General features: G+C 33.0%; 3 protein-coding genes across 3 annotated transcripts; 1 reads left to right on the forward strand and 2 right to left on the reverse strand.

Moving 5' to 3' along the window:
* Positions 1-1,655: 1,655 nt before the first annotated feature.
* LOC114395191 (laccase-3-like) lies at positions 1,656-4,476 on the forward strand. Its single transcript, XM_028356905.1, has 7 exons — positions 1,656-1,804; positions 1,907-2,058; positions 2,300-2,544; positions 2,712-2,840; positions 3,086-4,036; positions 4,138-4,269; positions 4,360-4,476. Exons 1-6 carry the CDS (start codon positions 1,691-1,693, stop codon positions 4,266-4,268), a joined length of 1,722 nt encoding a protein of 573 aa, XP_028212706.1. The 5' UTR covers positions 1,656-1,690; the 3' UTR covers position 4,269; positions 4,360-4,476.
* Positions 4,477-5,618: 1,142 nt separating this feature from the next.
* On the reverse strand, positions 5,619-7,177 carry LOC114395192 (SWR1 complex subunit 6-like). The gene is made up of 4 exons (XM_028356906.1): positions 6,987-7,177; positions 6,759-6,864; positions 6,153-6,259; positions 5,619-6,043 (listed from the first exon to the last, which is right to left on the reverse strand). The coding sequence occupies exons 1-4, from the start codon at positions 7,089-7,091 to the stop codon at positions 5,840-5,842; spliced, it is 522 nt and encodes a 173-aa protein (XP_028212707.1). The 5' UTR covers positions 7,092-7,177; the 3' UTR covers positions 5,619-5,839.
* A 2,826-nt stretch (positions 7,178-10,003) lies between these two features.
* Positions 10,004-12,425, reverse strand: LOC114396281 (cation/H(+) antiporter 24-like). The gene is made up of 2 exons (XM_028358178.1): positions 11,529-12,425; positions 10,004-11,131 (listed from the first exon to the last, which is right to left on the reverse strand). The coding sequence occupies exons 1-2, from the start codon at positions 12,423-12,425 to the stop codon at positions 10,004-10,006; spliced, it is 2,025 nt and encodes a 674-aa protein (XP_028213979.1).
* Between the last annotated feature and the right edge of the window lie 896 nt (positions 12,426-13,321).

Here is a 13,321-nt window from a genome sequence, read left to right on the forward strand (position 1 = left end):
TTGAATATATTCAAATAGTTAAATGATTATTTTGAACCTTTCAAATAAAACAAGATGTTAAAGTGAACTTTTTGAAAGATGAATGATTATTTTAAACCTTTTAATTAACATAAAAGACTGAAGTGAACTTCAAAAAAAAAATTGATTCTTTGGTCTAAATGTTATATGTTACACTTGCACAAAGTGTCAGAACTTGAATTAAAATGATTTGTATCAAACAATTAGACTCTAGCTCATTTTTTTTAGTAAAGTATGATATTTTTTTATCAAAAGTCGAAGATTAGTCTCTCAAAATATTGAGATTCATTTAAGGGGTTGTCTCTCCCAATAGATATTTTTTCATAGACACATATTAAGGATTAAACTCATCACTACATACTTAAAGAATAAGGTTATTTATTAACCATGCCACTCAATATTATTTCTAATCCATTATTTTGACTAAAAAATAATGTTTATAATATTTTGCTTGGAGATGAAGTTATCAGGGAATGGAAGTAGGAGAGATGAAAATTGAAAATTACTAACTTGATCTAGCTTATAAGTAATATGAATAAAGGCAATTAAAAGATAATTGTAGTCTTGTAATTAGGCATGGCAACGGGGCCCGAACCCGTGGGGCCCGCCCCAGACCCACCCGATCTTCACGGGAAAAATCCGAGTTGACCGGGGTCGGGTTTTTCCCGATAGTCAAATTCGGGTTCGGGGTCGGGGATGAGATTCTCAATACCCGCCCCGCTAATTATTAATATATATAACACATTGAAATATGAAACTATTAGATTAAATTTCATGTTAGTGTTGAATTGAATTTTATGTTTTATTTAAAATTATATTTTTTAATGAAATTTTATAAAAATGTTGGGGACGGGGCGAGGAAAACCCGACCCCTGTCGGGGATGGGGATGGGATGTAAATATACATCCCCGCCGGTTTCGAGGACGGGGGCGGGGAGGGAAATGGGGAGTCGGGGTGGGGTAAACAAAACCCGACCCCGACCCGCCCCGTTGCCGTGCCTACTTGTAATATGTCTACTTCTAAACTCTTGATTATTTAGGTAATGTTTTAAAAGGACAATTTTTTAATGGAAAAACAAATTATAATCTTTCCTTTTCCCTTCCTAGTTAGATGGAGAAATTTTGATTTTTTGTTTATATTCCAAAGATCTTTCATCTGAATTAATCTTACTCGTATCAATTGAGATTATTATAGGTAACAAAAATCTTTCACTGAATATTTAACACAAATATACCTAGGATTAAACTCAAGACGTTAGTTGATCTAGCACTTAGTGAATAATGAAATATTGGTTTGGTTGGGTCTAATTATTTTCTCTTTATTAACGTCATTTTCCTTAAGATCGTTTGATGGACCTCCTTAGAAGATTATTAGTATCTTAACAAGCAATTTCAGAAAAGTATTTGATAATTCATATGTATTTCTACTCTTGTGCACCTCTTTACATCTAAATCGCACAATCTAGCATTTATTCTTCAGTTGATTGTGCTGTGCACCTTGCAATCTACTTTGTTAGACTAATTATTCAAATTAAGTAACTTGTTGACCAAAAATAACGACCCAAGTGTTTCTCTTTCCAAGCATTTCCCGCTTTATAAGTCTAGAAATAGCTGCACTTTAGAACGAATCCTCCACAGCCCAAGAAACTCCATTAAACAAAACCAGAGCAACAATGAAGACTTTCCAACTCTCTGGTAAGTTATGTTGCTCTTGGTTCTTACTTGGCCTGCTTGCTCTTATTGGTTCCCTTGCTTCAGCTACAGAGATTCATTTTCATGAATTTGTCGTAAGTGCTGGTTTAATTATCATAAACTATTCACTACATTTCTCTAATATGGTTAAGAAACAGTTAGTAATTATCATTCCATCAATAATTTGATTGTAATAGATTCAAGCTAAGCCAGTGAGGAGGCTGTGCAAAACCCAAAACATAATCACTGTCAATGGGCAGTTCCCAGGGCCAACAGTGGAAGCTAGAAACGGGGATTTTGTTGTAATCAAAGTAGTAAATGCAGCACAGTACAACATCTCCATCCACTGGTAAATAGCATCATCATTCACTTTCACATGAATTCCATGCTTAAAAACATCTTACTCCAGTCAGAACTTTTCCCCACACAAATCTCTAGGCTTCAAATTCACTATGCTAATAATTCATACATGGTCCATGAATAAATTTACTATTCTGATGATACATACTTGGTCCATGTATTAATTAACTATGCTAATGATACATGAAATTTGTCTTCCTCACAAAGTGATCATGGGTTATGTGCATCAGGCATGGGTTAAGGATGCTGAGAAATCCATGGGCAGATGGACCAAGTTATGTGACTCAGTGTCCCATCCAACCAGGGGGAAGTTATACATACCGATTTAGAATCAGGGACCAGGAAGGGACACTATGGTGGCATGCTCACACCGGCTTCCTAAGAGCCACTGTTTATGGAGCTTTCATCATCTATCCTAGATTGGGTTCTCCTTATCCCTTCTCTATGCCTAAGCAAGAAGTTCCCCTCCTTCTCGGTATAATGTCTAAAACCATCTTCCAATTCCTTATTCTGCCCAATTCACTTGCATAATGAATCTCCTAACACTGTTATCAAACTTTACCTCACTTCTGGGCATTCAAAAAGCTAATGAGCTTCTCATTTATAGTGCCATTAACAGATTGTATTGTGATGATGCCACAGGGGAATGGTTTGATACGGATCTTGTGCTTCTCCAAAGGCAGGCAGATTTTGCAGGATTACCTCCAAATACATCTGTTGCATACACCATTAATGGGCAACCTGGTGATCTGTACAGATGCTCAAGCCAAGGTGTGAAATTATTACTCTCTCTATATGTCTACATTCTCTTACTATTAAAAAGGATGTTAAAATGATTGATAATGGATTAGGATCTTCTACAGTTATTTTCAAATGAAAGATTATCTCAACCTTTAAAGTATTTTTCATTATTATGACAAAACCTTAAAGAAAAGCATGGTTGAATAAATGTTACGCATTAAATTGTTTTTTGAGAGATGTTCCAGATTCATTGATGTGACAAACATACAATGCAGAAACTGTTCGTGTTCCAGTAGATGCTGGGGAGACAATTATGTTGAGAATCATCAGCAGTACACTTAATCAAGAACTCTTCTTCTCCATTGCCAACCACACAATGACTGTTGTTGGTACGGATGCTGCATATACTAAGCCCTTCAAAACCTCAGTCCTCATGATAGGACCTGGTCAGACATTCAATGTCATAGTCACTGCTGATCAACCCCCAGGTTTCTACTACGTGGCGGCACATGCCTATGAATCAGCTGTAAATGCTCCCTTTGACAATACCACCACCACTGCAATCCTTGAATACAGATCTACTAGACGCAGAAACCAAAACAGATCAAGACCAGTTTTGCCAGCTTTGCCAGCCTTCAATGATACCCCCACTGCAACTGCATTCACTGCTAGGATCAGGGGTCTTACCCGGGTTAGAGTCTTTAAGAAAGTTGATGTGAATCTATATTTCATAGTGGGATTGGGGTTAATCAACTGTACTAATCCTAATAGTCCCCGGTGTCAAGGACCAAATGGAACCCGCTTCACAGCCAGCATGAATAATGTATCTTTTGTACTCCCAAGTACTACCTCCTTAATGCAAGCCTACTATGAAGGAATACCCGGTGTCTTCACCACAGACTTTCCCCCCGTTCCCCCTTTACAATTTGATTACACTGGCAATGTGCCACAGGGGCTATGGACACCTTCTCGAGGAACTAAGCTCTACAAGGTGAAGTATGGCTCCAAGGTGCAAATTGTTCTGCAGGACACAAGCATAGTGACTACAGAGGAACACCCTATGCATGTTCATGGATTCCACTTCTTTGTAGTTGGTTCAGGTTTTGGAAACTTCAACCCAGCAACTGATCCCCTCAAGTTCAACCTTGTAGACCCACCCGTGAGGAACACCATTGGAACACCTCCTGGAGGATGGGTGGCCATTCGTTTTGTGGCTGACAATCCAGGTAACTTATTATACTACTGCATAACTTTGTCTTCTTCTGCAGTTTGTATCACGATCACATATTAATCTGTTACATGGTTTTCTTTCACTGCTGCGAATCAGGAATTTGGTTTGTCCATTGTCACATAGACTCACATCTGAATTGGGGTTTGGGAATGGCACTTCTGGTAGAAAATGGAGTTGGCCTTTCACAGTCAGTATTACCTCCACCACCAGATCTACCCCAATGTTAAGGTTAATGAAGCATCATTAGTTAATAAATTTATTGTTCTGTATTACAAGTTCTACAAGAATTTGCCTAACAAACAGTATGGCTTTCTGCAGTTTCCAATACCAGAATTAGATTATGCTTAATTGAGCTGTATGTTGGTGGTATGTTGATTAGGTGGCATTGCAAACCTATATTAACAAAAATAAAATTTAAATGATTTCTTTTCATTACTAATACCTGTTTAATATTTCAGAGAAAAACTAAATAACTAATTCATTCTATAGAAAAAATATTTCAGTACCAGAAACCAATTCCCATTTGTTCCTTCAGTGGAAGAATTGTCCACATATTGCAATTTGCAATGTGCAGGTGGACTATTTTGTACAAAGCACCCTAAGCAACTTAAAACAAGGACAAGGTACATTTAGTTTTTAGCAGGCCACCATGAACAAGCATGTGAAGTTGATCCTGACTGTACCTGGATATCTAACATGCAAAGACATCATTGGACCTCTTTAACAGGATTGCCTAAATCCGCACCATGCATCAACTGTCATGTTATAAGGCTCTTGTGTATATAATAATAAGAAACTGAAAAACTTATCCAGCAAGCTCTACGAAGTAAGCTTCCTCGGTGCCAGTCTAACAAAGGCACACACACAAATACAAGCTCATAAACAAAGGGATGCTCCATAATAAAAGTAAAACAGAATAATCCATGTTACATAATAAAGATGATCTTCTAAATAATAACTTCAGTTATTGCAACTAAAGACATCAAGGTTATCAAATCAAGATTCAAATTGTGAATCGCCAAGCTAATTTTTGAATCATAGTTTGCATCAAATCGTAAGATTAAAAAACAATGAAAAATTACTTCATATATATTTAGTGTTCAATGTAATAATTTTAAACTAGAAATAGATAAAACAACTTAACCTTAACCATATAAGTCTTGAAAAACAAAATTATTAATTATATTTGAGTTTGTGAAGGCTTTATTTTAGAAGAATGGAAATGAAGCAATGAAATAGCCAAATAGAGTGCATGCATTGAATGACAAATGAAGTAGTTGAATAGAATCAAATAGGATAATTTCAAAAGTCCTCCTTCAATTCCTTTTCATTCAACAATTTAAGCATATATGCCTTTCCAATTTTTATATTTTTTTTTAGAATTGATGAAAGAAGTAAAAAGAAAAAATGACAAATTGTGAATTGTGTGATTCATATCGATGGTACAAAATTGCACATATTCATTCATGTATTGCAAGATACAAAGTCATTTGAGATTATCGATAGGTAACCAAATTATATTGAATCATAGAATTGAAATCGTGAACTATAAGATTCTAATAACTATGGGGGACATCTTTAACAAGGTTAACTAGATTAACAGGATCCAATAGGGGTCAGATTATGCAGTTTTCAGAATTGTAACTGACTAACTGAAAACACTAGTCTGAAGGGCAACAAAAGAGGAAAAGTTGAGCAAAGAACTTGCTTTTACACAGTGCTAGTGAACACTGATATATAACAAATTACAGCAGTATGTATCCAATACTTGTGCACATTTTTATGGGCTATATATCAATCAGGCTACAAATTTCAAGCAACGGGTATCATTGTGTACATTTTGACATCTATGGGAACAAAACCGCATACCACATCTCACACAAGTGTAATTAGCAGAAAAACCACAAACGGTACAGAAGTGGCGACGGGAGGTTGAGCTTGGGGGTCCAACTGCGGCTTTCCAATAGGAGGGCACATGAGGAGGCAATGATTCTAAGTTAGCCTGCATTTGTAGGAGGTGGGTTAACAAAAACAAAAATCAAGGCAAGAGTACAACATGAGAGTGCTACTTATGTGTATGACCTGTTGTGGGTGTAATTGTAATCACTGACCTCATGTAAGAGCTCAAGGAATGTTCTTGGGGCCCTTCTAGCTTCAAGTGCTTTTGCCTGCCTGGTTTTCCTTTTGGTGCCTTTAGACTGCTTTTTCTGCATATAAACTGCAAAAAGAAGGAATATTAGTATATGTTCAGGACCCGAATGGAGACTTAGATGAAACGAATTAATCCTTAAAAGAACAAAAATTCTGATTTAGTCCCTAAATATATAAAAAGTGCAACAATTACATCCTGCTATATAACTTAATAACAAATTGGTTCCAAAACTTTACAACTAATGTTAAATTGGTCTTTTAAACATTACAACTTAATGACAAAATGGTTCCACAAAAATTACAACTAATGTCACACTTTTTACACATTAAGACCAAATAAGAAATTCGGTTCAGTACCAAAATCATCATTTATCCAATTATAATTTTAGGAACTTTTTTGACATTTTCTTAAATATAAAGACTAAAGTGACAGAGTCACAATTTCATAAGACCAAATAGACCATTTACTCAAAAAATGACACCACAAATTAAAACTAACATTAGAATAAGAAAAAAGGAATGAAACAAAATTATGAAATGAAAAAAGAGAGAGAAGAAACCCTAACATTGATCCTCCTCGTCTAGAGAAGCATCATCGTCATCATTATTGGCATCTGCGATTTCAAAACCCGCATTGTCATTCTCCAATGCATCCAAGCGTGCAAGTGCCGCCTAAATTGAATTGTTACAAAATCGCGCGTCTATCAGATTAATTATTCAGATTTCAATTCATAGTATTTTATTTATAAAAAAACTGAAAAAAAAAAGAGGGAAAATTGAGCGGAGATAGTTGCCTGAGTGCGGTTGTCAGCGCTGGCAAGCGCGGCGGCCATTTTGGACGCAACTTTTCGCGTTCGGCTTGACATGCGGCGGATCGAGTTGGAACCGTCGTCCTCCATTTCGGAATCGCCAACTCAAACGCAACACACAAACACGGCCTTAAGCTCGTATTTTTAATTTGCAAAGTTTTTTTTAAGTAGTTAGTTAACTCAATATTACATTTTTGTAAAGAGAGGTAGCCGAGGTCCAAAAAGTTAACTCCGCGAGTTTATCATACCGGATATGCTAGCTGGATGGTAAACTCATACTGTAAATTTACTATAAACATACTTGAACTTTTTCGAGAGTCTGAAAACCATCACTAATGTATTGATTCATCATCAAAATAGATTTTGTCTCTCCTAATAAAATATAATATTTTTCACACACACAATCAAAAATTAAGAAGGATTAAATTGCTGTAAAAATATTTAAAAAATTCAATCATTTATTAAATGTGTTGAATCTTATTTGTAACTCTTAATGTTACTATTAATTAATATGAAATACATATGATAAGAAAAGTTATATATTTTTTAAGGGAAGTTATTTTATTTTTGAAGAGTAAGAATTTTTTGTCACTCCGAGGAATATTTGACTGTTAATTAGTTTTAAAATTATTATTGCTTTGAATTTTAATTAAGTACACTCAAAATTTACGAAGAATAATCTCCTTGAATTAAGAATTATAATCTATAAAGAAAATGCTAATTTCGCTGTACACGTTTTTCTAGTTCATTTGACTCTTTAACCTTTTTTTTAAAACTGTAACTATAACTGATGATTAAATATGAGTATCTAATTTTAATTTCTTTTTTAAATTAGTATTAATTTATGGTATAAATCATGTGCATATATACTATGATGCTTTTCTATTAAATATATAATTATCTTATTGTATTATATAATATATGATTATGTATTAATTAATTACCTAACATCTTAAAAAAAACAAATAAATTGGGTTAAGTAGAGTGTTCTAGAAGCTCTAAATAACTTCCCATGAACTCAGTTGTACCTTCATGCCAAAATCATCTAATTCTCTTCAATAAGTTTATCTTTATGTAGATTAGGTTAAAAATATGAAGATATAAAGATTATTTGATGGTTGAAAACAAAGGTTTAAAGATAATAAGAGAAAAAGAAAAAAGAGAGATTGTGAGTTTGAATTTCTATTTCATATTTATATTTATAACAAAACTAACTAATTTATTAAAAAAATCAGATTAAAAATATAATGCTTTTTAAAGGTTAAATTAAATCATTATCTTTATGACTCTTTCTCATGTCATTAGATTCATTATGTAAAAAAGGTAAATGAAAAACCGAATTAAAAGTGGAAATTGTCCAACTTAAACCCAAATTCACACTGGGTGCTTCACAAAATACAAAGCAATAGAGTTAATTATGGGAATTTCTCGTGCTATGAAATATAAGATGTCATGCTAGATTAACTTTCATGTTTAATTAATAGTCTCTTTAGTTTTGATTGTGTAATAAGACTGCACAAAGAAAACATCAACGCTCAACCAGATAAAAAATGAGTTTTTTTTTTTTTCATTTTATCTATTCACCTGTGATTATGAAGTAAGAGATGCATAACTCAGCTCTACAAGAACCTACATACATTATCTATTCCTTTCTGAAGAACAATAAACTTTTGTCTTCATCTAAATACTAGCTCTTAACTATTCACAAGTAATTTAGTTAGTTAATTTGGCTATCTATTAGGCACCTGGAAGTGGCTAAATAATGGGTTTTTTTTATAAAAAAAATACACTTTCTCTCTCTTACTTTTTCTCAATCTATATTATTTGACAGTTTAATTTTCAATATATATTATTTGAACCTTTCTCTTTCCTTTTTGTTTTTTTTTAATTTAAAATATTATAAAATATAAATATTACATTATATAATTTTTTTAATAGGTTTTTAAATTACTTATTTATTAAATTAAATTTTATAATTTTTATTTTTAATTTTTTTAAGAAAAATGATATTATTAAATATAATTATTTTTATTTTATTATTTAATTTACTTAACATATTTTTTAGGTGAACATTTTTATTTAAAATCTGAATTTTCTAATATAATTATTTTTAATATAATTATATTACTAAATATAATTAGTTTGTTTATCTCATTAGATTTAATTAAAAATGAGAAGACTTTGTTTAACAACAACTTATTAATAGAAGAACATACCCCACTGATACTGTTCATATTCTTGCATTTGGATGACAACAAAAAATAATTGCTAATTAAATATTTTTAAAGATATTTTTAATATAGTTATCAGTATCTTGGATATTTTAATCTTTTCATTTTATATTTCAAACCATAAATAATAAAAATATCAATTCTTATCACTTAAGCAAAAAATAATTGTTAAATAAATATTTTAAAGATATTTTTAATATATTTTTATTTAAAGATATTTTCAATAAATATTTTTAAGAATATATCTAATAGAGCAGTTGCTACTCTTCGAAATTTTATGTATATTGTATAAGATAGATGTACCAATTATTTTTTTTACTGTATTTTTTAGTTTATTTTAATACTACTAACTAATTTTTTTATTTTTTTAATTAACCAACATAACAAAAAAAAAATATCAACAACACATAAATTTAACTATAAAAGTACATACAAAGTAACTAAAAAATTTTATCTAATTTTTTTTATTATTTTTATCTGTATATCTTTTCTTAAAGAAATTAAAAAAAATTATAAAATTTAATTTAATAAATAAGTAATTTTAAAATCAATTAAAAAATTATATAATATAATATTTATATTTTATAATATTTTAAATTTAAAAAAACAAAAAAAGAGAGAAAGTCCAAATAATGTATATTGAGAATTAAATTGAAAAGTAGTATAAATTGATGAAAAAAAAAACAAGAGAAAGAACGTATATTTACGAAAAAGACCTAAATAATGTTTTTTTGGATGTTATATCCTTAATTTTGTTACATTTATCATATTTTAGCCTCTTAAGATTTGTTGTTGAACAACTAAAACAGAAGCCGAGCCAAAAAAATCTGCAGAGGAAATATAGTCTCCTATGAGTCCCAAATCTTCACTTTCACTCCATTCTGATAATCCAGTGAGAAGAATAGGGTTTATTCCATGTTTCCTTCCCACTATGAAAAGATCAAAAGCACCATCATTCATATCTTGAATTCTTTCAATTGTTTCCTCTCCATTTCTAACCAGTACCTCTCTATACACCACTCTTTGAGTCATCTCATTCTTAACACAAAACCAAGTCACAATTCCATCATCAAGCTTCCTCTCAATATCATTGTACCTTAGAAAGTTCTCAGGGAGAAACCTTACAACTTCGAGGAACACATCTTGGTTAGCAACCATCCTATCTGCATAAACAAGAGCCTCTCTAGCATCTCCACCCCCAAGAAACAACACGGCGAATCGATATGGAGTTCGACGAATGGAACTACCTATTTTGTTGATTTCAAGAAGACCCTTATCAACAAAAATTGCAACTGAGCAAGGTGCATTGTTCAAGACCTGTGAATTCACTGCTCTCGCTGCATGGTCGTGAACATCAGCACTGTCGAAAGGTAAGATGATCAAAGAAGCTTCTTGTTCTAGGGCAAGCTCACATATGTCTCGGAACATTGACTGCTTTGGGGCCACAGATGTGAAGAAATGGAGCTGCATGGACATTCCCTTGAGTTCCTGATGGTGTTCAAGGACGTTTATGGTGTTTGTCCATTGATAAATGGGAGGAACTTGTTGCTTTTCATGGTCTATGAACAAAGGGCTGGAACGCCCTACAAGCTCAGTTAGTCTAACAACAGAAATTGAAAAGGGGCTGCTTGAGGTTGGATTTGAGATATCAAGCAAACGGATGAGACCATTTATGGCTTCAGTGTCAAGAATACATAACACTATTCTAAGCTCTTGGTCTGGAGGGTTGTGTTGAATGTTCCGCCTTTGGCTCACCATGTATGGCTTTGTTGGATCATATAATATGTTGATCAAAGGAGAGCATGTTGCTGTCACTGCTACTGTCATAATAATCAGTAATGTGAAGGCTGGAACCTTCAAGATCTGTAACCACAACAATGATATATCAATTGTACTAGACTAGATGTGCATATATAATTGTATGTCTTTGAAATAAAAGAGAAATGATAATAATATACTTTAGCACAGACAACATAATTTTTAACATATTCTTTTCATCAAACTAGTTTTAATTAATAATAAAGAGGGTTGAAAAGAGTGTATTGTTAGTATTTTTTTACTCTATTTTGAACACAATATTATAGATTGAAATTTATCAAGAATTATAACTTTTATGGTTTCAATTTTTTATTTAACAAGTTTCCCTATAATTTTTTTTTTTAGTTTTCATAAACATAGAGAGTGGGTTATATGAGGATGTGTTAGAATATGTGTTGTTAGACTCTTCTTAAACCAAATTCTAATCAGAATTAAAAATATAAAAGAAATTAGTGTAACTATTAAAGGTGGAGCTTACTTTTTTCTCCATCCATGCCACAAACAATATAAGTTCAACATGGCCTCTTAAGCTCATAATGAGGCTAACGGCTAGTCCATTTCTGAGTGGCATTCGCCAGAAATATAGAACAATCCAAATGGAAATGAATTTGATAATGTAGCCAGTAACAACCATGACAAACAATGGTGACAAACTTGACCAACCAGAAGCGCTCATGGCATAGAAATCAGTGTATGATCCCACCATAATGAATGAGAATGGTAGAAGGAGATCGCTCATAATTGTTTCGGCCTTCTTTACAAGTGTTGCCCCCACACCAGGCCCATCAGGAATTACCAGGCCCAAAAACAATGGCCCATTACAAATTGCGATGCCAAACATGTCAGTTACGAAGCCCATCACAAAAACCCCAAGAAGAATAGCAACCACAAAGGACTGTTGCACTGGGTGCCCTTGTGGGGTATTGTTATTGATCCATGTCATTATGGGCCTAACAATAAAAGCAAGGAATGCTAAAAAGCCCACAAAAGAAATTATATACCATAAGGTAGTCAACATCTTTGTTTCTCCTTTCTCAACGAACACGACAAAAATCATACCCAATGTGTCACCAATTAATGCTGTGTACAATGCAAATCGACCCATATCTGAGTTTAGAAGGTTAAACTCTTTGAGGATGATGTAGAGAACAGGGAATGATGTGACCCCCAAATAACCTGCTATTGCTCCTAGTGAAGGAATCATGGCCTCTTGTTTGTCCGTGATCTTTTTCATGCTTAGGGCCACAGCAACGACTATCGTTATGGGTATTATTATGCCAATTAATGACGTAGATAAATGCAATTTCCCTGATTTTTTCAAAAGGGTTGGATCCATCTTCACACCATAGACGAAGACAAAGAACATGAATCCCATTTTTCCAAGATTTTTTATCAGGAATTTGGTTGACTCAGTCTCCATGTTACTTTGGAACCATCTAATACCTCCCAAAAAGGAAGGCCCAACAATCACACCAGCCTTGGAAACACGTGAAAATTTTAACAACATTCAATTATTAGATGATAATAATAATCACAATGCCACACAAGGTGTTATATAGGTACAAACAATAATTCTAAATCCTCTTACGATATCTTATTAAATAATCATTTTACTTTATGATAAGAATTGAATATGTTTTATATTTTCAATACATTTACTTTTTCATTTTATATATTCTCGGTAAAAAAATAAGAAAGATTTGTAGGAGGATATAATATTACTGGCTCTAATATATTAACTAATTGACAATATGATAAATGTGACAAGAGGAACTTACTATTATTTGGGATATGATTAGAGGTTGTTTGAGGGGCTTAAGAAGAATACGGAAAATGCTCGTGATGGCAGTGATGATCATGAGATTGAACATTACAAGTGAGAAGGAGTGAACAAAAGGATTGTCACCATAGAAGATAGCAACAGAGTGAGAATCTTGAACTGAATGACACAAAATGGGGTAAGAAAATGTGGAGTTATTGATAGTAATGTTAACCATGTTTTGTGGCAGGATATGAGCAGGATTAATGAGGCCTTTCTGCAGCAATCCATTGTTGGATGCTTGTAGCAAACGCTGGACTGGAAATACCCTTGTCATGTAACTTTCAGAAAACCATGCACATGCATGCGAAATCACAAAGGAAAAACACAAAGAGAGAGAGGGAGAGAAGAAGCAGATCCTAGATCCTATATACAAAGGATAGTGGATATACGTTAAAGGATAGTGGATATACGTTAAAGTAGGAGAACTAGTGTTCCTTTTCATTCTAGTG

This window comes from Glycine soja, chromosome 18 (genome assembly GCF_004193775.1).
Source record: "Glycine soja cultivar W05 chromosome 18, ASM419377v2, whole genome shotgun sequence".
In the NCBI taxonomy this organism is placed as follows: Eukaryota; Viridiplantae; Streptophyta; class Magnoliopsida; order Fabales; family Fabaceae; genus Glycine; species Glycine soja.